The sequence below is a fragment of the Varroa jacobsoni genome, unplaced genomic scaffold (genome assembly GCF_002532875.2).
Source record: "Varroa jacobsoni isolate VJ856 unplaced genomic scaffold, vjacob_1.0 contig00059, whole genome shotgun sequence".
Taxonomy (NCBI): Eukaryota; Metazoa; Arthropoda; class Arachnida; order Mesostigmata; family Varroidae; genus Varroa; species Varroa jacobsoni.
In genome coordinates, this window is record NW_019214402.1 from 79,986 (window position 1) to 103,974 (window position 23,989).

The 23,989-nt window shown below is 38.6% G+C and overlaps 1 protein-coding gene across 7 annotated transcripts; it reads right to left on the reverse strand.

The window, feature by feature from the left end:
• Positions 1-1,589: 1,589 nt before the first annotated feature.
• On the reverse strand, positions 1,590-23,247 carry LOC111270687 (DGAT1/2-independent enzyme synthesizing storage lipids). Of its 7 annotated transcripts, none has more exons than XM_022851036.2 (9): positions 12,762-12,902; positions 12,488-12,659; positions 7,911-8,009; positions 6,810-6,994; positions 6,511-6,626; positions 5,821-5,942; positions 3,673-3,748; positions 2,907-2,970; positions 1,590-2,589 (listed from the first exon to the last, which is right to left on the reverse strand). In XM_022851036.2, exons 3-9 carry the CDS (start codon positions 7,939-7,941, stop codon positions 2,485-2,487), a joined length of 699 nt encoding a protein of 232 aa, XP_022706771.1. In that variant the 5' UTR covers positions 7,942-8,009; positions 12,488-12,659; positions 12,762-12,902; the 3' UTR covers positions 1,590-2,484. The 7 variants fall into 7 exon arrangements, with proteins under 7 accessions (XP_022706771.1, XP_022706774.1, XP_022706767.1 ...); XM_022851039.2 differs by having other exon boundaries at positions 7,797-8,009; XM_022851032.2 differs by having other exon boundaries at positions 7,911-8,082.
• Between the last annotated feature and the right edge of the window lie 742 nt (positions 23,248-23,989).

Consider the following 23,989-nt stretch of genomic DNA (forward strand, 5'->3'; position numbering starts at 1 on the left):
TGATCGCTTATCTCAGGTAGAACATCGAGTGACCCCTGACATGAATCGATTTCATGTTTTTGAGTATTGTAAATCGTACAAATAAACAAACGTTGACTGTATTATGCGTTTGTCTAACGATGTTTGCCAGGGCTTGTAGAAAATGTGTGTAGACTAGGAAACAGCTGGATAGTAACGTACGCACTCTACGGATAGTTATATGGCCATATTTTATTCCACTTTACATTGCTTGGATTTTTGTCTTTTCAGTGGTAGTCTTTAGGAAAACAAAGGATAAGCTTTGTCCGAATTCGGTCATATACACTAATCGTCATAGTTAAATCAGCGTGACTTGTTTCGTTACTTACAAGCACAGTCTTACTCTGGTCCATATGGCCATTGGGACAAGGAGAATAAAGGGAAGGTTTTTTCTTTGTGTTCCGACCGTAAACAATGGGAGAAATTAGGCCTCAAAAAAGGACTAAGAAAGGGACAAATAAGGCATATCGTTTCAGGAAAATCAATTGGACAACGGTGTTGGAAGATCGTCGAATTGTACAGCGTAGGCCAAGGTTCGCTGGGCATTTTGAATGTCTTCATTTCGCATCTGCTAAGATAGCAAAAGATAGGAAAAGTATTTTACTAAACAGCGAATTTTAGTATGTAACACATTTGTAATAGGTTGACCCTTTTCCAAGCGGCCAAGAACGCTTGGCCTACTCACCACGTGGTATATGGTCGAGTTTCCTTGAATTGAACATGCTAGGCCGGCTCAAATGGCACCACAAAACGGCGTTCGCATCCTACTTTATCTAACGTAATATTAATATTATATTGTGACCTGTAAAGAAGCGTATTATATACAGCTACGAAAAGAACATGACGGATGTCCTTTTCACAAGTTTACAAGTAAGTACAAGTTTCTAAATCGATGGTTTTTTGCACTGTTTAAGACTGATGCTGAGGTTTGGAGAAAATTAAACAGCGGAGGGTCTCTTTGAGACACATATAGGTAGGAAACTCAAGAAATATCTATACAGGTCTTTTATTCTATACTCTGTGCCAGTATTATCACTTTGATAGCCGTTCAAAGTCATTTTTGCGCTGTTGGTAAAATATATTCTAGCATTTTTAAACGAAATATAAAAATATATGCCTTTTACATTTACGTTGTTGTTCTCTCAAATAGTTATTTCTCACTCGAAAAGCGTCGGTATGGTAAAGCCTTTACCTTACGGCTTTGCATTGCCACTTGAACCTGAGCCAGCTTTTCTCGGCCTGAATTTCGACCCAGCTGTTTCCAGTTGCACCGGGACGGATGCATGTTTTAAATATGTTATTCTTGTATATATTAACAGATCATTGTCCCTCAAGTAAACTACCACAATGTGTTACATCGTCCCGTATAGGGCAGTTAAAGCAGGCGCCTTGACGTTACCATCGATCGACTAATAAAGACACCTGTATCCTACCTTTTGATAATTCAAGGTATTTAAATCTGTAGTGCATGGCTCGCTCCTCGATCAGAAACGTGGTCGCTGTTCCCTTCCACGTTATCGCTGGCATCATTTTCTCTATAAGCCTTTTTAGTGTTAAAAAAAACACAGAGATAACCTTGACAGAAACTTTGTATTTGAGTAGTATGATATTCGCTTAATAGATCCCGTGAAACTCTTTCGTTTAGTGTTATTGCTTATTTTTGGCTTTACCGTACAATTTGAACACATCCTGTAGGTTAATTTCCTTGCCACTTTATCATGTTGTATAAATACTACTAAGGCTATATCTCAACTGATTGATTACGCGCTGCAGTTCCCAAAAATTTCAATTTGTTGACTTTCAGGGGCTCTCTGGTTAACAGAGCTGGTTCACGACGTACCTGTTTAGAGGCTGACCAAGCAGAATTCCTGTATACCAATTTGGAATTATGGCGAACTTTACATACATTTTATGAGGTCTCTATTCTCAGAAAACAGTTTTTAAAGGATCATTTTTCCTCATGGACGGCGAATTTGAATCTGATGTTGTACGCAGGGGTAAAAAAATTCTTATTTATCCTTTGGCAAGGCAATAAGTAATTTAAAAGATCAATCTGTGTAATAAAAATGCTAATGATAACACATTTGAAATGGAGATGCAAACCAAATTAGATCTAAATATCTATTATATAGTTGAGATCGCTGTTTTTTACCATTTAAGCTATGCGAAATCTAAGGCCGTTGAATAGCGCTCCTTAGGTATATTCTTCTGGACATCCAAATTCTAATATTCAGATCAATCTGGCAAACGAAGCGTCTTCACAGTGTGAAGTTATAATGAAAACAATATTAACAATGGTGAGTAAACACACACTCAAAAATAACTTAACTACAAGGCTGGGCAAGCGCGTTTTTCGGTCTCCGTAGTGGTATCCGAAGAGCTTGGAGAGCCAGAAAATGTAAAACACTAACATGGTGTAAATAAAAAAGCTTAATGCAATGAACTCTGTTGTGTAACTCTTATTAATTAATATTTGGGTTTGGATCTTCGGAACCGATCTAGTAAGGCCAAGAGGACGCTTCCAGGCTGGTGTTGGTGCCTGTCGCGGAGCTCTTCAATAGCTGACTTCACCTGGAAATAAAAACACGGCACAGGTAGGTGGCGTAGTTGTTTGAGTCTGAAAAAAGAATTCGAACATTTATGGCAAACTTGCGATGGCTTAATATTTATGTATCTGTAATACAACATTATAGCACTGTTGAAGAAGTTGCACTTTAACTGCTTGAAAAAACCAAAAAGAAACCATGCTTGTTTCTGAAAGAAAGCCAACAATGTTTCTATTTAATTTCACGTAGCATGGAACAAATTGTTGGTAATAAGCAGGAATTTCATTTCTTTATCTTGCTATCAACGACAGCTGTTGCCGGCGTACCATATCCGATAGTTACCCTTGCTGTAAACTCCTCAACTGTTTCATTTTTGCCACAGTATAATGGTTCACCGAAGTACGTCCTGCAAATCGAACGAACCCTGTCAGCATATTGCATAATAGCAAAGCTATTTAAAAGGCCTAAGTGAAATCTTTTTTTCTCGATACTGTACCATTCACTATAGACCACAAATAGCAAGTTTTTCCGTCGGGGAAAAATGCGCTTCTAGGAAACGGCAAGCTACTGCACTTACTATGACGATCGTGAAAAGGTCCATTTAATAAAATCCCATGATCTCTTTAAATATATCGTTATCTATAATTTCCTTGCTTCCCAATGAGCTTGCAAGTTGCCTACAAACAAAGCATGCTAGTACGTAATATTTTTGTTCTCGATTATACATAGAAAACAGCCGCATCTGAGGGAAATATACATTACTTACGATTACGCCAAATTACTAAGGTACTTGGACTTACGATACGTTAATAGCATACAATTATTAGTAAAGTATTTTAACTAGTTCGTCCAAACTCACTTAATAATATTCGTGGATGCGCTAAAAGCCTTCCCTATTAGGCTTTCACATTTTTAGGCTCTCGGTGTAGTTATTAAGCGAAGATGCTACCTCCATTCATGATTTTAGGACGCAGTTCTGCCAGCTGTTTAGCCATAGTGAGTTGTAAGAAAAAATGATATGAAGCGGTGTTTAACGGCTTGTACTTATAGTTTTGATACAGTGGAATATCTGTTAGCTACTTTAAACCGAAGCTATCCGCGAATTTACCTGAGCTTCACGGGATAGCCACCAAAGGCAATGCATAATGGGAATCGAACTTTGTCGTAGAATTCCCGTATTAGACCTGCAACATACATAATATTGCGTAACATATTTATGATAAGTATGTTTGAGATTACAAGGTGCACGGAAACAAAAATAAGCTGCATCGTGTATGTCATGTGGAGCTAACGGAATCTTATTTCTCACGCGATATAACATTCTCCAGCCGGTTTCGCGCCACTGACTTCAACCCGGTACCCGGGTTGAAGTCAGTGGCGCTCTGAGCTCTTCTTTTTGTATGATGCCTTGACGAGCTGTCTCCCTCAACGTTTTAATAAAACAGTGGTACATTTTGGCGGAGCTCAACGTTTTCATCGCCCGTTTTTCGAAAACATTGTTTGATCCGGTTCGCTTCGATTGGACTATGCGGTGCCTTTCGGTGGATTACCAAACCGGAGCTTCTCACTACCTGTGAGAAATTATAACACATAACTCCTAGGAGTTGCGTTTAAGTTTCTTTCCTAACTGACGATACAGTCGCCATTCGAAGCTGTTAGGGATAAAACTGCGTACGCACGGATTTACACTATATAGGCTTACTTTAAGGCCCAAGCGTCCGTACATCTTTTAACCGAGGGGAACGAGGGTATTCAAGTAGACAGTACCCTAAACTTTGTGTCCGGCCGGGTATTACGTGTAAAAACAAAATAGGTAATGATCCTTTTGTACTCGAACTTGCTCTGCTAGCATTTGGAAAACGTGCTTGGCATGCCAAACGCTTACAAGTAGTTTCATATTGAGTGGTAATAATTACCCGATAAGAAAATGTTACACGTACAGCAGAACGACCAGACCATAAAAAAGCCACTATTACAAAGGATTAATTAAAATGGCTTTCGGATAATGCTTAACATACATGGATGTTCGAAGCTGAAACAGGCGCTATAAGTTGGTAAGAGGCTGGATATTCAAGCCTCTTGCACAACTTGCAAGCATAACTTTGTCCGCTCAAATCGGTTTTCGTCCTGCAAGGTAATTCCACTCTTGATCCTCGTAAAGCCAATTTAAAGTCATTGTATTCAAAATAATTTTGTACAAAGTAAAAAAAGTTTTTCACTACTTCATTCAATACTTCATTACCTTGAGGTCGGTTTGTTGAAATAGAAGTGTCTGGCATTCATAAGACTATTTGGAGACTGATTACGCAGAGGAACGAACTCTATATGTATTTTCGAAGCATATCTTGATGGTCCTGCTTCAGCTTAACAAAAGTGTCACCCATACTGCTTAGAATATATAACAGCAAAACTCGTAGTCCATTTTGACTACTCGGTCAGTAAGATGAGATCAACCAAGTTATTCTGGGGGCTTCACGCTAAGACGGACATGTTACTAGCTAATCAGTTGGGGGCAACCTATCCTCGAACTTTCTTTCGAAGCAACTTTTCGCGTTACATAAATTCGTTGAGTAACTTACGTCGTTGCCAGATTTGAATCAGTAATTTCTGACTTTTCAGAAAACTAACTATTTTCAACCCATTGGCAACCTCTAACAGCGAGCATCCCTGTTATCCGGATTTTGATTAAATTTTGGTGTTCGCTAACTCCGCATCTGGATATTTTACAAGCTTTTGTAGTGGTTACTTTTTGCTTCTTGACGAGAGCAATTAGTGCCTTTCAAGTAGCCATAATACTTACCATAATTTTACTGACTAGATTATATAATGTGATAATTATACAAAATTTACAAGCTGTGAACGTATGAGCAGTAACTCCATCCTTGCCGGTTTTTCAATTCAATTTACCATTGGCCCGGACTGGCCTTGATCATCGACCCTACACGTAAATATATGCATATATCAATAATTATCTTAATAAGGCGTAAGCTTAGCTCGTTACCGGCCCCAACAAAATTTTCTAAAAGGTCTTAACACTAGCAACTATCGTTCTTACTCTGACAAGGGTATTTTTTTTAAAATTCTAAAACATCTATTAGTGTATAACAGTTGTCAATACCTACGGGAACGAACTGTATTAAACAAAAGATACGTGTTCCATAGCCTATAACCCATTACGATTAAAGTTGGGTCGCGGGTAATGTAATGCTGCCAAATACGCATGTGATCGCCCAGTATCATACGAATAGGTACATACCATCAGCGCAAAACGAGACCATGTCAGTAAATTGGCGAATATTCTGTGTGAACATTGGTACAACTGGTTTACCGGAGTCCTTGGTCATTTGGGCGAAACCCCGTCGTCGTCGCCATTCAAGTCTGTTCCGAACATACAATAAAATATATATTGATCTATTTATACAACTACTATTAGTTCAGTTAATATCGAACAAGGGTACATGCAGATTAACGAAACTATCATTATTTCATAACTTGTTAAGGGATAACTTGTTATTGGTTTACGCGAACGAATTTATGATAACAGTAGCATAAAATGAAGAAAAGTTTTTGTCCCTTCAATGAAAATATAGCTCATGTTTATGAAATCAAACTCTTCTTAAGAAACGGGTCGAGCTAAGCAAAATTGATGGGGGCTAACTTGGTAGAATGCAATGCCCGTTCTTGCTCCATGCTCTCTTTGCATCATATCGCCTCAAATGACACCTTAAAATACATATGTTCAGACAAAAATAGCTAACTATTTTTTCGTACGAGGTTTTATATATCATTCCAACGCAGGCTTGAAAAGTACATAGGAGCTTATGTGCGCACTTTCCCAGATCAAACCCAGAATCCTTATCAATCGAGCCACAATGATAAGTTACTCAGATTTCCGCTAGATTTCTACGTAATTATACTGTGTCGTCAGCCTAAAGATATTACTGACGAATATTCCCTGCTGAACATAGCTTCGTACGCTCCGCCCGGGCTGACAGATAGATATCGGCCGAGCCGTAATAGTTCGGTGCAATGAGCGCGATTACCACACGTCGCTCCCATTACCTGCAGAAGTATCATACAGAAGTGCGCAAAATATTTACCGGTCATAAGGAAGTAATAAGGAATCAAAGTATTGAAATAAATAAGTGTTGCTGGTTAAATATTATATATATATATATATATATTTAAGACTGGACGTCACTAATTAATAGCGTACAGATTTGTTAGTTCTACCTCAGTTTTTACCTCAGCCATAATTCGGACTCCAGGGGTGCGATAAAGTGTCTTGTCGATGACGGCCACGATTTGCTGGTTTAGGAACTTGTGGAACACAGCACTGATGTATATAGCGTCAATCGGTACCATGCCGTGATAATAGACGATTAGGGCACCTTTCGCAGGTATTCGATCTAATCCGTAAACCTCGTACCCTTCGAGATTGTGCATCAACAGTATCGTAAATGTAGGGTCACAGCGTTTTTATTTTCTAACACATAGAATTGCCACGGGCAAAAAGCTTGAGCTTCGCAAAATATTCGTATGGAAAACTATACCGCATTCCCACATTCTTTGTTTTGCAATCAAAATGGCCTAGAATCGTCATACATTTTACGCTAGTTAGGCACCAGTCCAGTTTCCCTCCCCGAGAGATCCTTGCAACGCACAGCTTTTCTGTAGTAATCAAACATGGCATACAGGCCGTACTACAATAATATTAACATCAGAACAATGAACTCGAGAGCGAGATTTGAGAAAAAAAATATAATAAAAAAGAAGCTTTTTCCTTCTAGGAAGGTCTGATGTTTCGTCTACAACTTCGTGCTTGCTTTGACGTCCAGACTCTAGAACGTTTTTTACGCGAACGATTTCACGAGAATTGCGAAAAAGTTGCTGGAAGAATGCGCAAACCTGCGCTACGTTTTTCAATTGTAACATACGAGCACTGGTTAGAACTACAGACATTTCCTTGTGTCCAAAATATAATCCTGTTTCCCATTTTTTTTTTAATGAATTTGAATCACGGTATTAGTTATTCAAGTTGACGAGTGGTGCAAAGCTGCTGTTCTTAACAATGCTTAAAAATCTTACTGGATTCTTCAAAGGTCAGGGGCTAACCCTGAAAAAATCGTGTATGTCACCAACAAAGTCGTACAGGGTTGTCGATCTTCGTACCTAGCTTATGCATTTATCATTATTATTACCATGTATTTTTATCATTATTTAATCATGTACCTAGTAATAAGGCCATTGTCCTATGAGTTTAATGCTTCAATATACTGGGGCAATGAACTATCTTGTGACGAAGGCGGTGGCAGCCGAGAACGATTCTATGCGTCTTTCTCATACCGTGATAGATTCGAGCGATGCTCCACCACATTTCGCTGACCACTCGATGAAGCCACGCCTTCAGCCTGCCTCGACTGTCGTCCCAAAAAAAGGTTGTGCCTTTGTAAAGGAGTGACAGCAAAATCATCAAAATCGTTGGATAGATCGAAAGGTACGGTACAGTGAAGCCCAACTGCCAATTCAAATACAGTGCATGTTATAAAAATGAATAGGAGCTCTACTCCAACAATAACATTACATATTAAGCTAAAATTAAAACGCGTTATTAGAGCTATTTACGCAGACGCGTGTCATTATATCAATTGTAAAATATAACATGGTTTTCGCAGTTGCTATAAAAAGGCAACATATAATCAGTTACTATAATAATTATCATGAAGGGTTGTTACGATATGCGAGATGTTCTAAGAAAACCATAAAAAAAAAACACTGAATTCTTACAAAAAAAGATATCTGTTAATGAACAATGTTGAAAGCACGTCGTACATGTATGTAGTAAATTTACCCTGAGCTTAGCGTACGTTTTCCCGTGCGAATACAATACAGATACAATAAAACAAGTAAAAAAAAAAAACTAGGAGACGCGGGCGACCGAAAATTAATAGAAAATTAAAAGTCAATGCTATTACATTAACACATTAATTATTTTTTTTATCACAATGATAACATATTATATGCTACGACTGAATTGGGCTCATCCTAGACAGGCGGCAAATTACAGTGTCAGTTCGCTTTCTACACAATAGCTTATAAACGCTCTGTATCTAATAATCTACTATTACATCGATCATTTACTGAAACAGAAGCTATTAATAAGTTGTAATAAGCTTTAGGTTTCACCTTAGATCTCTGCGTGCACGCAAGTTGAATAAAGTAGTACTTACGATAAAACAACCAGTAACAAAGCCATATGACCAAGTATAGTAAACCACATAGGGCATACCAATAAGTACCCACGGGTAGAACACCCACGCGAACCAATCAAACATTATTGAATGAACGCCGTCACAATCCGCACATCCGCATATATTCGGCTGACAGAACGATGGACATACCCTAGTTTGTAAGACAACATTGACCTGTCATCCCATAGACTCTTTCCTGTCGACTGAAGCGGTTTGACTTTGTTTAGTAGCTTACAACGATGACAACGCAACAGGAGGACAGCGCTTTGACGGAAGGTAAGACCGAAGACAGCGCAGACGTCTGTTTTCTGGCAAGAAAACGAGCTACAATCAACCGAATGAAGATAAGCTAATTAAGCTTTTCTCTCTATGCCTAATAAAGGAAAATGATCTACAGCTATCTTGCCTTCCTTGTTTTCTTTTGTTCTTAATGATGGTGATCACGATGGAATTGGAGATATGGAAATGCTTGAGAAATTCAAAAAACTATTAGTCATACCATTTATCTAGGTAGCAAAAGTATAGACAACGTAGGGTTTTAATGACTTCTGCTTTGTACCTGGCAGCCCAGATGCTACAAAATATTTACCTAATATGGCCATATTATGAATGCTTAACGTGCCGTCAATTGTTAAGAACTGCAAAAAATCACATCCCAAACGGTACAGTGATGTTGTAGAAAATTTTTCTTTTTTGCCGAACCTTCGTCAAGCAAAAACGTATCATCGGTATGGTGTATCGTTCTCTCAGCATACTGAACCCTTTGGCATTTCAATTGTTACGCTGCTAGCATTGGTTGGCTTATTGTCTGCTAAAAAAGCTAAAATATATTCTAGGATTGTATTATATAGGTGTTGGACGGCGAAGCCCATATCGGCAGTCTTTTACTTTCTAGCGAAAAAGCTTTGAACTAGAAAAACGTTTAATTCCGTTTTCGCATTACTCTGCGTTGCGCAAATGTCACTACAATAGGAGATATTATTGACATAAATGAGATTTCCTTCATTAGATATTACTAGTATATCCGTTTGCAATATAACACATGTGGTTACACACGGAAGCGTCAGTGTGTCGTGACCGTAACGCGTACGTACGTAGAAACTTATACCGATTTATTAAGCCATTTTCGAAAATGCGGGATGTCGGACACTAAAACCGTAATTTGAGGTCATAGACTCTCGCCGATAGAAAATCAATCTCCACATGATTTTACGTTGTAATAAAAGGTAAGATCGTGTATATATTAGTCATTATTTGCCGATATTTGTTCAGAGACAACTTTCCGATATTTACAAATAACAGGGGGACTGTTGTCGGGAAATGAAAGCTTGACATCGATTTAAAGTTTCCAAAAACATACTACGTCAACACAATATATTCAACTAGACAATACTTATACGTAACAGACAGTGGGGTCCCATTTAAACATCGGTAATTCAATGGAAATGCAACGAGAGACATAAGAAGGCACGATAGTTAATAGTGCTACGTGTACCCTAAAGGCTTTCGATTAAGGCGCCGCTCGCTTTCTCTAACCTAAACGTTATAAATCCGCTCATGTTATCACACACTACCATTGAGGAGCTGATTCTGATAAGCCTTGGTAATATGATTATTCGACCAGGGCCCATAGTTACTACGGGAACCACAAGTTCCAGAAACCTGAATGGACCGTTTTTCACCTATCCAGCATAGTCGTAGGGCTTAAGATGAAACCGCTCGGGCTAGATGGTCAACTATTTTTGACTAAATTGCATTAGCTTCATTTAGTTGGCCTAATTTCAGTAAACTGTGAACAAAATATGGCTCAGTTAGATGTACGCACAGTGGTTGGGATCAGGTTGCTCCGTACTTCTGTGTACCCTAAGCGGTTAGGGCGGTAAAATACGGTTCGCCTAAGTTATTGCATCTTGTATTGGTACTCGACTGATCCATAATACCCGGGCTTTTATGATGATGTCTAACAGATAATGATGTCGCTTGTAAGTTTCCTTTTGTTTGTTACGAATTTCCACTCTCTGTATGAATGGGAACAGCTCTCGTTGCCCTAAGGCTTAAATTAGAACTACGGTAAATTGCTGATATCATTTTAGTGGTATATTATTATTTTTTTTTTCTCATTTATTTACTTTGGTTATTTCATTTGATTTTATTTATCTAATTGACGGTCTGTGTAAAAAAATAACCATGCCAGAACTAGGCAATTAGTGATCTAGCAGCCTCTAAACCTATTCACGGAGGCGTTACACAAATACAAAATTGATGATAACAACAAAAAGTACACAATGGGAGGCAAGAATTTTCTACTTTGACTATTGTTATAGGATTATATATTGGCTAGCTAGGTATAGGAGCTAGTACCACTATTGGCACAGTAGAGAAAGTATATGCGCGGGGTACTTTTACTCGTCTATTTATGGAGAAAATATGAGCCAATCCTAAAGTTGCATATCAATCAGTGATATTATAGTAAAGCTCTATGGTATCGATTATTAATATTGCTTTAATAGTTGCATCAGTCAGAGTGGTGACCATACACCCGACGGGTGTCCTATAGAATCCATACAATCCAATGAAGTTAACATGGCATTAACAGGCCTCATCGAACTACAAAGCTGATGACGTCAGCACGGCAGCGGGCAAGAGCTTCAATTAAACAAACAAGAAGGGGAAGCGACGTCACGCGATAGGGTAACGCCGATTTATTTTTCTCGCTAGTGTCTTCAATGCATTTGGAGGTACTGTGTCAGAACAGAGGATCCTGTTTGTTGCAGATGGTGCGAAAATCAACGTGACAGACATCTCTGGGAAATGGGCCGTTTCATAACCTGTCATAGCAGCCCCTCTTACATAGACTGACGTATAGCGTGACGTAAATGCACACTTTATTTTGATTTTAGCTTTTACCGAGCTTCTTTCGTACGAAGTGCCTTCGAGTCGATTACGGGCATTCGATTGAGTACGGTGGAAACAGTAGTTAACTATTGGCTATATTTAATTTATTACATGTGTTCATTTTTGGTCAGATCGATTGCAAAAATTGGCTCTAACACTACGGCCAGACTAAAGGGTAATACACGCTAAATAGTTGTCTGCTGTTTGATTCACACCAAAGTTATTATAATAATAGTAGAATAATAATTATTATCCGCAAAAAGAGGCTAACGCATCAGCTAACGCAGTATTGATAATCAGACCTAGAAATTCCTGCATTTATAGCTGAAGCCTGAATGTGACGAGCCGTCGTAATTGGCGTTGGTCCAACGCGCACTTATTACTAAAACGTTTCTCAATTATCGCAGTCGACCACCAAAGCTACATATATATATATATATATATATATATATATATATATATATATAGCTCTCATGGGAATAGTTCGCCCATCGAGAAGACACTAATAATAATAATAATAACGCGAAGAGCTAAGCGGGTAAAGAAAACGTGGCCAAACCAGGTGTTTGCGTCGACAGGTGCTCTACAGATACAATGCAATATAATAGATACGTATCCTGACCCCAGAAATACGAAATGTAAAGGTGAATCCTCGTACGCAGAGATCGCATTCATAGTGTCGTTTTGGTGTATATCAGACTATTCTGTGTCCTGCGAGCTTTTTTAATTAAGAGAAATATGTAAACAGAGGGGACGCATCGTGCAAAAAAATATTACCGTTTCATACACGCAAAACGAACGCTTTGTATGAGAAGCTGCAACCGCTTGCCAATGTTATCTTCGAGTCAACCATGCGAGTGATTTTTCAGCTTCCGCAGTCCCGACATTGTTTGCTCTATCTGCCAGTCTCCTCTGCTGTTTCGTTGTGTCTGTGCTTCGATACATCTGTCTGCAAACGGCATATGTCGTCTCAATGCCTGTTTCTTATGTACTGTCACTTTGACAACAGTACACTGTGCAATATAACTAGAAAGGAAAAATAACAGCTCACCCTATCTTTAACGTCCTTTCTGTTCTGCTGCTATGGGCCCTGACGGGACAGGATTGAAGCACGGACACGGAGCAATCGATGATCGTAGCGCATCCATGCGACAGGCCATAGATAGGCGAACGTGCGGAGAATAGAATTTTTCGAAGAAGATGAAAGACGCGTGGAAAGCTAAAACGTCATGCGGCTCAACGAAATTTGCCTAACTTTAGGAAATTTTTTAACTCCATAGAAATCTTCTGTCTTCGTATGCTTGTACTGTTTTTATGGCACTTCAGAATATACACATGTGAGAGATGATGTGCGTACATATACTGGCGGAATCAGAAAAGCCTACCCCTAAATATAGTATCGAACTATCCAACGTTCAAAACAATATTATTACGAGAGAAATCTTAAGCTTTCTTGAGGGTCAGGTAAAATAGGTACCCTTCCTTACCGACGTACGGATAATCACTACGTAACGGGCCTAAACAGTCTCTATAAAAGAGTTAACAAATTATATGTACTTGATTCCAGTATAAATCTAAAATAAAGGACTAAGTTTGTTAAAGTGAATATGCCAAGAAGCTGAAGTACTACAGCGGTCTCGAAGCTTAAACGAGCAGAGAAACGCAAAGCCAATAAGAAGAGGTTCGCTAAATTGAGAAGATATGTACAAGGACATCTATATCTCTAATAATCCACAATTCCAAGATACTTAGGTTAGCATAGTTTCATCTCATTTACCATCGCAACTTATTAACGACAGTTATTATAAGATACCCTGTCATAGACATTATGCCAAAATAACTAAATGCGTTTAGTCTCTTACATCTAAATCTACTTCCTAAGCACGCACCAGTATAGTGTCATTAAAAAAAAATCTATTTTCCAATAGAGGCTTTTCATCACACAATCTCGTATGATATGTGTTTATCAGCATTTTGCTTTTATATTGAACGACGACACATTGCTGCAAAATCACGTATATATAAGTCCAATATATCGAATACTGTATTTATTGCCCACCGGCCCATAGTACTCGGGCATTATGTCTATAATCGCCTATAGAAAGCTATAGTCATCGGATCAATTTAAAGTATTCACACACACACATTCGAGCGCCCATGTATCCAGTCGGATCTGTAGCTGGATCTTTGGCTGGACAATTATAAATGCATCACCGCCCACCGTTTCCGACCTGCGATTTCGTTCCTTCGCCAGAGAAACGTCCTGCTGGCCTTACTACTGTACAGACGGCCATCCGCCTACAGCACGCCTTCGTTGTCCACTTTCAGTTTGGATTTCGTCAGCTGAATCCGTCGGTTTGGCTATATCCTCCCCGAGCGCAGCTGTCAACCGAACTTTCTCTTATAATTATTTTCGGTTGATCGAAGTGGTCAACAGAGGGAAACAGAGGGATATATGGCATGCGAATAAAACGGAGGGTGGTGACATTTAAACCTAGACGTCTAACTGGCGGCACGTGCAGTCTCCAAGGGTTGAGTACAGCCAGGTCCACATGTGAAAAAAGCGGGACCCAGCAAGGCCTGGGGCGAGTACTAATCGTTATAAAGCCATGGGTCGCCGACTATTTAGGCAACACTACAATTCTTGCAAGTAAATGAACTGATGAGCCATCGTCGTATGTCTGGGTTTACTGAAGTGATGTGCACTTCTAAGCTGGCTCAACTGCTTGTAGCTAACGGCTACGTTGCCTTGGAGACCTTTTTTGCCAAACACGGATCTGGTAGTCGACGCGTCAGCTAGTGCTATCACCAACAATCGGCTCTCTCTTCGGTAATGGATGGACGGCTAGGAAGCAGTACGAACTAGACCAAGGAAGTTAAAAAGCGAAAGGGAAGCTCTGGCTAAATACAAATGGCTGACAACAACGAATTCCAAAAAAACCGTTTAGGATTCATTTTGATGGCTCAATAACTGCACTACGACTTATATCATTAAAGAAAGAAACGAAGGAAGTTGGAAAGGTAAACGGCATGCGCCTCTAGCTGAACCCCGTACCGCAGTGCCCTGAACGACTAGTATCGAAATCTTCTGGTATGTATGGGCTACTTGGCCTCGGCTGAATTACTCAAACTAAAGGTATGTTCATTTTGAGTATGAAATTTTGTCTGTATGACGTGGAATAATAAAAAATTCTAGAAGGTTACAAACAATTTTGGAGGACGATTAAAGCCTACGTACTTTAAGTTGAGCTCGAATCAAAACTCGCTTTATCATATCTGTGTACCTTCTTTTCGGTACCAAGTTTATCATTAATCAGTATAATGACAGCTAAATAGACGAATTAGGTGAACACCCATCTCAGTAAGAGAATTAAGAACGAGGCGCCAAATCACATCTGGACACGCTACAAGTGGCATCAGTCTTTTAAACAAATAGTATTATTCTATGTAACTGGCGGTTAGGAGAATAGGAAAATATTAATCGAAGCTGCGGTGGGAAAGCATAACTGCCATCTAAAAAGTAAATCATAACAGCAACAAAAAAATAAGTATTTGCGATATCCACTTCGGCAAAATGCAGAAAAGACGGAAATCAGATTTCATGCCCTTTGGTCGATCTCGTCATTTTTTTTAGTGGGACAGGGCATCTCTTGCATAAGGTAAGAAACAGGAAGACGACTAGACCAGTGATTACGATCCTCATATTATGCCCACTCGTGAAGTTGTCTCGTAGTTAATAAGTGGACGAGAACATTTTTGGGTACTTTCTGTACGATTGAAATCTCGCGTTCTCCGCTGCCCTTTCCTAGTTTTCTGGATATTTTCCCCTCTGAAGCTGCAATAGACCAGGGATGAGTGATGAGAGACCAGATAAGGGATGAGTGGAGTTGATTCATTTGAAAAACTGGTTATCTGTATACGACTCTGGACAACACATACACGAGACACTCTCATCTCAAAGATATTTTTACGCATTTCAGTAATTTGTTACGATTACGTATGTTTTTATTAAAACCAAACAATAAACGTGGTGCTCACATAGAGCTACCATGTAATAATCGTATGTAATCAGTAATAATAAAAATAATTATTATGCAGCGGTACGCGTGCAACGTAAATATTCAAGACTTTTTTAATTGCCTAGGTACTGGTGGCTATGTGCGATTCTGTTGTTCGTAGAGAATTTTTTTGCGTTGAAGTAAACGAAAACAGCCCGAAGTTTACTTCGCACAGGATCGTATCGTATCGTACCGCACGAAGCCAGATTAACGCATCAGGAGAGCGTATGGTCCAGTGTCCTCGTGGTTGTTAAGTGAGTGATTTAATTAATTATAGCTTTATTCAAATCACGTCCAAGAAGAAATCGCAAATCCTAGTAACATGTCTCTCGATCTTCGTCTGATTAAAATGTCCACGTGAATAGCGTACTTTTGTATATAAATAAATTGTTTGTGTTATTAAAATGTGTACTCTCGGAACAATTCACGCTACCTAAAACGAGCGATTTGAGTTTACGGCATGTACCACAGATATCCCGGCTTCTATATGGACTTCAATGATGACAGCCAAGTACTTACAAACAATTCGCAACCTTGATCCAAAATTCGAACTAGGCCAGTTTTGTTTCCCATTGCAGTCAGTATGTTATTAAAGCAAAATAAGCAAAATGCGTAGGCAATGGTACTTTTGTCAATTTTTTTTTCTAGTAATCAACTTGTATATATGCACTCTATTTTCTTAAAGCAGAGCTGTAGCTTTTTTTTACATTGGGGCAAATGTCGCATAAAGCAGAAGCCCATCGAAATTCTTTTTGTCTTATTCGATAGGCAAATTGTTTGCGTTCGAAGCTCAGGCAAGCTTTCATGACATAGAAATTATCTTATAAAGCAAAGAGAGAATTTTCCAGCTGCACATCATCAGAGAAAAGCAAGTGCTCAACTGCTTATGTAGGGGTGCCATATTTGGTTCAAGTGCATCATACAAGTTCAACTAGTTGCCACCCTTGACAATAACGAAGTGTTTACTTCGTTGTTTGTTTTTGTGTTTGGCACTCTTTGACATCGAATCCATCAAGAATTGGCGTAATGGCTTTCACGGCGATTAGCTGTGAAAATAACAGATCTGCCATCGCCATTATCAGTATAAGCGGTTGCAGTTCCCAGCTGGTCATGTCGCAGCTATGGCATAAACGGCCAGAATTACACAGCCTCTTAAGACACTGGCACCGCTGTTTGAACTGAATGTTTGTTGAATCTATCATGCACTACGTTTCGCCACTAATGGATTTATCCAAAGCTGTAATTAGTAGGAATCACTATCGTACAGAGAGATACGTACACTGAGCTGAACCACCGAGAAGCTCAAAAATAGAATACGATTCAAAGCTTTAGTTTGTCTAATTTCAAAGCAATCTGCCTACATTTTTGAAAATGGGCTTTTTTGAATTTTTCACTCCCAGAAAGTCAAAGAATAGGCAGTGGATGCGGCTACATAATTAATATGTATATATATATATATATATATATATATATATATATATATAATAAAAAAAAAGAAGGGAAAAGTTCACAGAAAAAATATACCCTCCCTAGGTGAGATACATGCAAAAAAAATAAAGTAATTAATAACAAAGCTTCAAGTCAAGAGCCTGGCATAGGGTGCTTCATCAGTTTGTGAGAATATGCACAGTTTCACTAGGATTAAAATCTCAGCTGAAGAACCCCATGGCAATTAAAGTGAGACTATGCTAGACTGCATTAGATGATCGTCCATTTGACGGCAAGGTACGGTAACGTACTACATTTTAGTTGATCATTCTACAAGCCAACACAAAATAAGCCTAAGGCATGGCGCACTCAGAGCACACCAGCTAACGGGACGATGTTGTTTCGCCTAGTGAATATCCTAGATCAAATAGTTGATCTCTATAATTTCGCCGCCGAACTAGCTTGAATCATGTCGATAAGGTCCAACAATGACTTTGGACAGCGCAGTATTGAATGAAGTTACATTTACCACATGACCGCTCTTGAAATGGCCGACTTTGCGATGAAAGCAAAATCCGATGTTCGCTCACAGGGCTTTTTTAGCCATCTTTTTTCTTCTTCATCGTCCATTCAAAGGTGGTGTTTTTATTTCTTCATTAGTCAACTATTGCTCAATTACCTGTTGCGCTTCACCAGACAATTGAATGCATCTTAGGACTGCGTCAACCTTCGCCCAAGTCCACTCTAGCAAGTTCTTGGTCGAAAAGCAAAAATTCTTTTTTGGTCGCTTTCTACTAAGAGAAGCTTTGCAGCGATAAGTTCTGCATAGGATTTCCATCTTCGATGTGACTCATAAGAGCGCGACCGCTGTTTCGTATTTTGTACGATTCGCGTCCGCCGAATTGTGAGGGTTAGCATCCCCAAGGGCAAGTGCTCCGGAAGCAAAAAAAAAACGCGAGAAATAGGGTTGAAAGCAGGACGATACGAGGGAAAGATTTAGGAGAGAAAGACTGATGTGCATTTCTCTACGCATTTGTTTCTGAATTTTGACATCTGATTGGTTCAACTTGACTGGCTGAGGCGGTGCCAGGGCGACTACTGCTGACTCTTCGATGTGTCATATATAATTGATGAAACAGCGGTCATTACGTTCCATCGTCTGTCTCAAGGTAAGAGCGGGAAAAGATGCGTGGCCTTTCAGGCATGTTAATAGATAGTCCTGCCGATGCCATCATCTACGTTGTTTCCCAGTCTTGGACACGAGGAAGATCAACAATTCTGCAGTTCAAAAGGGCTAAACGGTGTAGCTTTATACGTCGCTACAATTTGCTTTCAATATGCCTGGCAAAGATTGTCATAATACTCTGTCTCTCATCTCTCTCTGTCTCTTCATCTCGCTAAAGAAAGCTGCGTAGGAAGACAACACCAATTTTTTTCTCCTATACGTAATATTGTTGTCAAGAGTGATGCTGACAGTTTTAACGTAGTGAAAACGTAACAAATCTAATTGTTGGTTTTTGAAAAATAAATAAAAATCAACTAACGCCTTCTAAGCTTCAGATCAGTATTAACCACGATTGTGCTACAATACAATGTGTGAAATACACATATCATATGGAACATCAAGTTAAATTTGGTAAGTTATGGTATAATTTGTATTAAAAATAAGGTTGAACTGATATAATTTTGATATCCCGCAAACTGGTATTTAGATATTTCTGTTTAGTTCTAGATGGAATATGGAGCTCTATCTTGTGGAGTCGTCCTTTCGATTGCCGTACCGACGACAACCTATGAGTCTCTTGAGACTCATAGATTGTCAGAGTTCCTCAAGAGGAACTCGATACAGCGGGCTGCGATCATCGTTTCATTTTCAGCGAGTATCTCATAGTAACAGGTGACCATTGCAGGTACTCCGATCACCTTATATATGAACCTACTCAACACTCGCATCGAACTCGAATTTTTTTTTAAAGCGACGCCATTCCCTCTCCTCGGCTGGCAATAGAGACTGAAACATGCCTCGTCTATGACGACCATATACTTCAGGCGATTCGAAGTTCTGCAAATAATCGTACGTACACACGCGCATTTCCAGTCGACCTGTAGTCAATTTACTAGGGATCTATTTTTACTCAGTTTTCGCATTTTTACTATATGGGTTATAATCCTCTAAGCCGATGAGGTTCCAAGCTCTACTTTCTGAAGAGCCTTCTTGGTTGCAGAGGCAATGCGTACTGCACTTTCATTTAAGGCCTTTTTTCTCACCAAGTTTCGATGACCTTCAGCGGCGTAGTGGCCTCCGAAGAATAAAAACTTTGCCAACGTGTGTTGATTTTCAAAACTGAAAAATGTTTTTTTCTGCTGCTCTATATTCTGCTGAGTACACTCAATCGGTTTCCACTTACAAGTTACTAGAAGACTGGAGTATTTATCAGTCAAGTTTCGTCTTTTAATGGCGGGTAATTTTTCAGGCAAACGCTATTCAATTTCGAGGTCCATCTGATTTATTTATAAGACCTTAATTATAATAATTAATCATTATTTTTCAAAGTTCTACACGAGGCCTCTGATCAAATGTTTGGTACGCTATGTCTAAGGATCCTGAAAAAGCGAAAAAATATAATTTCAAAAAACCTTGGATAGCTAATTTTATATGACAGGCTACAAATGAACGCGATGCATTATTAAAATGTAGATCAATTAATCAGTCCATCAAAGCTAAGTACATAAAATACCCAGAGGAAAAATAGAAGACCGGAGAGGGTGCCTGTTTACATAGAAAATTCTCTACTTGGTAAACCGGCCAGTGGTCTTAATATCAACCCCTTTATGATACCATATCAACGCCAATTCCATGCAAAATAAATCAAACTCAACAAGGATTTCCTGTTGCAAATAGAGCTGTTGCCTTTAGCAAAGGCTCTTTTAAGGATGCAGTACTAACTGGCATTCATACTGCGGCCTTCGTAAGGGCGTTAATAATAAGGTTTAACATAATTTCCAGTATGAGAAATCAACGGCAAATACCATGCTAACAATGCAGAAATGTTGCTTTCATTCCACGGGGATAGGCAACACACCTTGATGCAAACAATAATTTTCGTTAAGCAAAAAAATATGCGGCAGTACTAATCGGCAACGCTTACTTTCCAAGCTGACGCATTTGGATTCAACAGTGACGTGATAACTTTACAAGATCAGAGTAAATAGAACATTGCACCCGATGGCAGAGATAATAATTCGCATTAAATAGATCACGGAAGTGTAACTTCTGCCGTAGCTGACCTTCAACTATCTCTTTTGTGCAGTGCTGTTTACCATTGCTTCAACGATCTATTAAAGAAAGGGGTCCGATACGAGAACTTTGAAAGGATCGAGCCGGAGAATACATTTTGACTATGTTCATCGCCATTCCCGTTGCTGTTCAGATTTCTGCTAGGGGATCTACCCTCAGTTTCGAGCCTGGACCTTCGTCCTTTTTGTAAGTAAGCACGTTGCCATTTCGCCATGGCGGGAATAAAAGACAGAAAGGGGTGTGAGGAAGAACCTCAGCCGCATTCAAGTAGCCCCAGAACTAATCTGCTATTGTATAGTTTACAAACAGCTCGAAGTAGCAGAGGGAACATGCAGTTCTAAATAATTATACATAATGGTATTACTATTTTATTATTATAGGTCGAATTTGTAGTAGGGTACTATAGGTAGAAAAATTGTTATCTAATTGAGTAGCAAAACAACGCCCATAACCGCATAACATAACGCTTGCTTATATCAATAGAACAGCCTTGCAGAAAGTCATACCACTGTTTTGCTCAATGATAATAATCATCTTATGAAGATCAAAGGACTTTTTTTCCTAGAGTACAATGACTTTGAAGGTTAGGCATGCCTGACACAAGGTGCTTTGCGCAAGAGAGCCGCTTACAGCTTGCAAGGACAAGACGCAACTAGCATTTATCCGAATATTATATTACTAGTGATCTTGGTGGCGGTCCAAAGCACAGCTAAGGGTCATTTGTAGCAGATGCGCGCTATAATAACGCTATACAAGAGGTAACCTAAAAGAAAGGGCTCATTAAAGTTCAAGGGAACAACGGTTTATCACGACAACGGGTGTTTAAAGAATACATTGGACCGTCACGACGCAAAAACTAATCTCTTCCTTCCTTAAGAGTGTTTTCTCATAAGTTTGTTTAATATCCATAAAGTGATAATATTTGAAAACGAATATTTACATATATTTCGAAATAAATACTCGAAAATTTCGAGCATTTCTTGCAATGCCTTCAGTAATCGGGGCATAGCAGTTACGGTGTTGGCATTTACCATTAGATCCGGTTAAATCTATTGATGCTTATTTTTGACTTTTCTTTCGATACTTATTATTACTTCTCGACTTTTTATAACTAAATGATGGTTTTCGATAACGCAGACTTCGATGCGTTAGCTTTTACAAACGCTGAAATTGACCGGTAGTATTAACAAATGAACAAGTTGAAACACTCAGTTAATATAAGTGTTACAACTGTTCTAGAATGTCCTATTAATAGTAATATAACCGATGTTATTTATGTATGTAAAACTTAGTTCTATATTTGTGTAGACAGTAAAATTACTGAGTGTTTTGTCTTGAATTTATCTCGAAAACCCCAAGATTTGCCTAATTATTATCGTCGTCCAGATTTGAACAGAATTTTCGACGTTATTTATGAAACAAGGTCAAAAACTAATCTCACTCGATGTTTTTATAACTAAAATAATTTCATTGTATTGAAAATTAATGTTAAAAAATTGAACAATTTACTCACAAGTCTTAATTCAAAGCAAACAAAAGTCACACACTTATAGAAATAAGTTATTATCTCTTTAGCCCCGTGTTCTCTGGTTGAAGGGTACCTGCCAATATCTCATCGTACACCTCTTATTCCTGCAACGTTAGGTAGTCTCAATCAATCCCCAAAATAAAACAAGTGTATATCTTAAACAGCAATGGATTTTTTCCATAAGATGTAAGAATGTTCAAAAAATAAACTTTAAATACGCTCGATACGAAATTTACAAACGATTTAAGAATTAATTAGCAGAAATAACCGCAGTATAGTAATTTGGGGCATGAAAAGATCTATTTAATCTAGCCGAAGAGATAATTATATCAAACACAGGTTGGAACTATCGAAGAATATCAATGAACTTGCAAAATATCAAAATTAGAGAATAAATATGGAAAAGTGCTTGTCCTTAAAATGAATGAACCGACGGGGTAAAATTACCTCGGGATCCTTCAAGGTTAACCCGAAATATTTTGCACTTTAACAACCTGGCAATGTCGGCCTGTTAGCCTATAATATCTTCATGTGTTCAAGAGAATTGTGCTGACAAAGAAACGATTTCATAATCACCCTAGGGTAATGCTCATACTAGTTAGTTTATATATATATACATATATATACGCGTGTATGTTACTTAGAGAATATGTTAGTAGGAAAGGATAATGTGCGTGGCTCCTATCAGACCTAAATCTTAAAATTCCAAACGCCGCAAAACATAGAATACTTTCATTCAGATTACAACTCTCCTGAATGCCTCAGAAAGAATCTCATCAACGTATTTTCCCTATTTTTTTACTTTAGTTATAGCGATGCTCCGTACTTCAGGAAGTTTGTTTTAAAAGGCATGCCAGGCAGATATTTCTGCGAAGGAATCTAAGGCAGGTTACATATTGTTGGTTGTCAAGGTGGGTTGAACCTATGAGTGACACTCAATTCCTCTGCGAACGATTCCTCTACATCGTTGCTCCATATGGTAATATCTAGTAAACAGGCAGTGACAGGTGCCTTGCCCAAGCTTTTATACCAAACTTCTGTAATAGGAAAATATTAATAGATACTTTGCCGTTCACCACGCGTCATTGATTCCTCCTTCCTTGTTTACTAATTTACGGGCAACGTAAAATTCTATTATATAATTATCAAAACGCTCTATAAAGTGTTACTTACAAAAAACGCAGTTCCTTACAGAGTATTGACATATTGTGTCGTTTACTATATTTATACAGAGTACTAATATTCGCGTGATTCTAGAGTATTTTTTAAAAGGATGCAACTATCTGTGAGGAAAACGTCTACTGCGTTCTCGTCTTTCCCTAGATGTTATCACATCATTCACTGTTATATAATTTAACCAGAGACCTCAGGGGAAGTGCAGAGGAAGACAGACAATTAGTTGTAAAACAATATAGCGCATCGTCACAAACAAGTAGAGGAGTCATCACCCTGTCATCAGCATAATGTCTTTGGCGTAATTCTAAGGTTACCACTTCCAGCTTTGCCTGTCAAGCAACGCTACTAGCAAATATATACTTGCTCCAGGCAATACATTCTTTCTTGACAATTTCTCTCTGTTCGCACATCTTCCGTGAAGCGAACAATGTTGCATTGGAAATGGAAATCCAACGTATCTGAAATAATAAGCTATAATAATCTAGAGAAGAACGTAGCAATCATTTGTATCGTGTGTTGTCCTTATTATTTCTAAACTGTAAATAATGAATTTTTGGTCGTTACTTTATATATGCGCATGTGCAGATGGTCCCTAGTATGCACATAGTTATAACGTCCGATTATGCTTGGTTTTTGCATTGTGCTAGCAACTAACTTCGAGCATTTTTAGAATTTCATTAGAAAAAACAGGTTCAATACTGTGTTCTATTTGGAAAAAAAAAAAGATGTTTTTCTGTTTCCTTCGAACGAAACTGTTTACCTGAAGATCATTCCGAGCGGTTTTTAACACT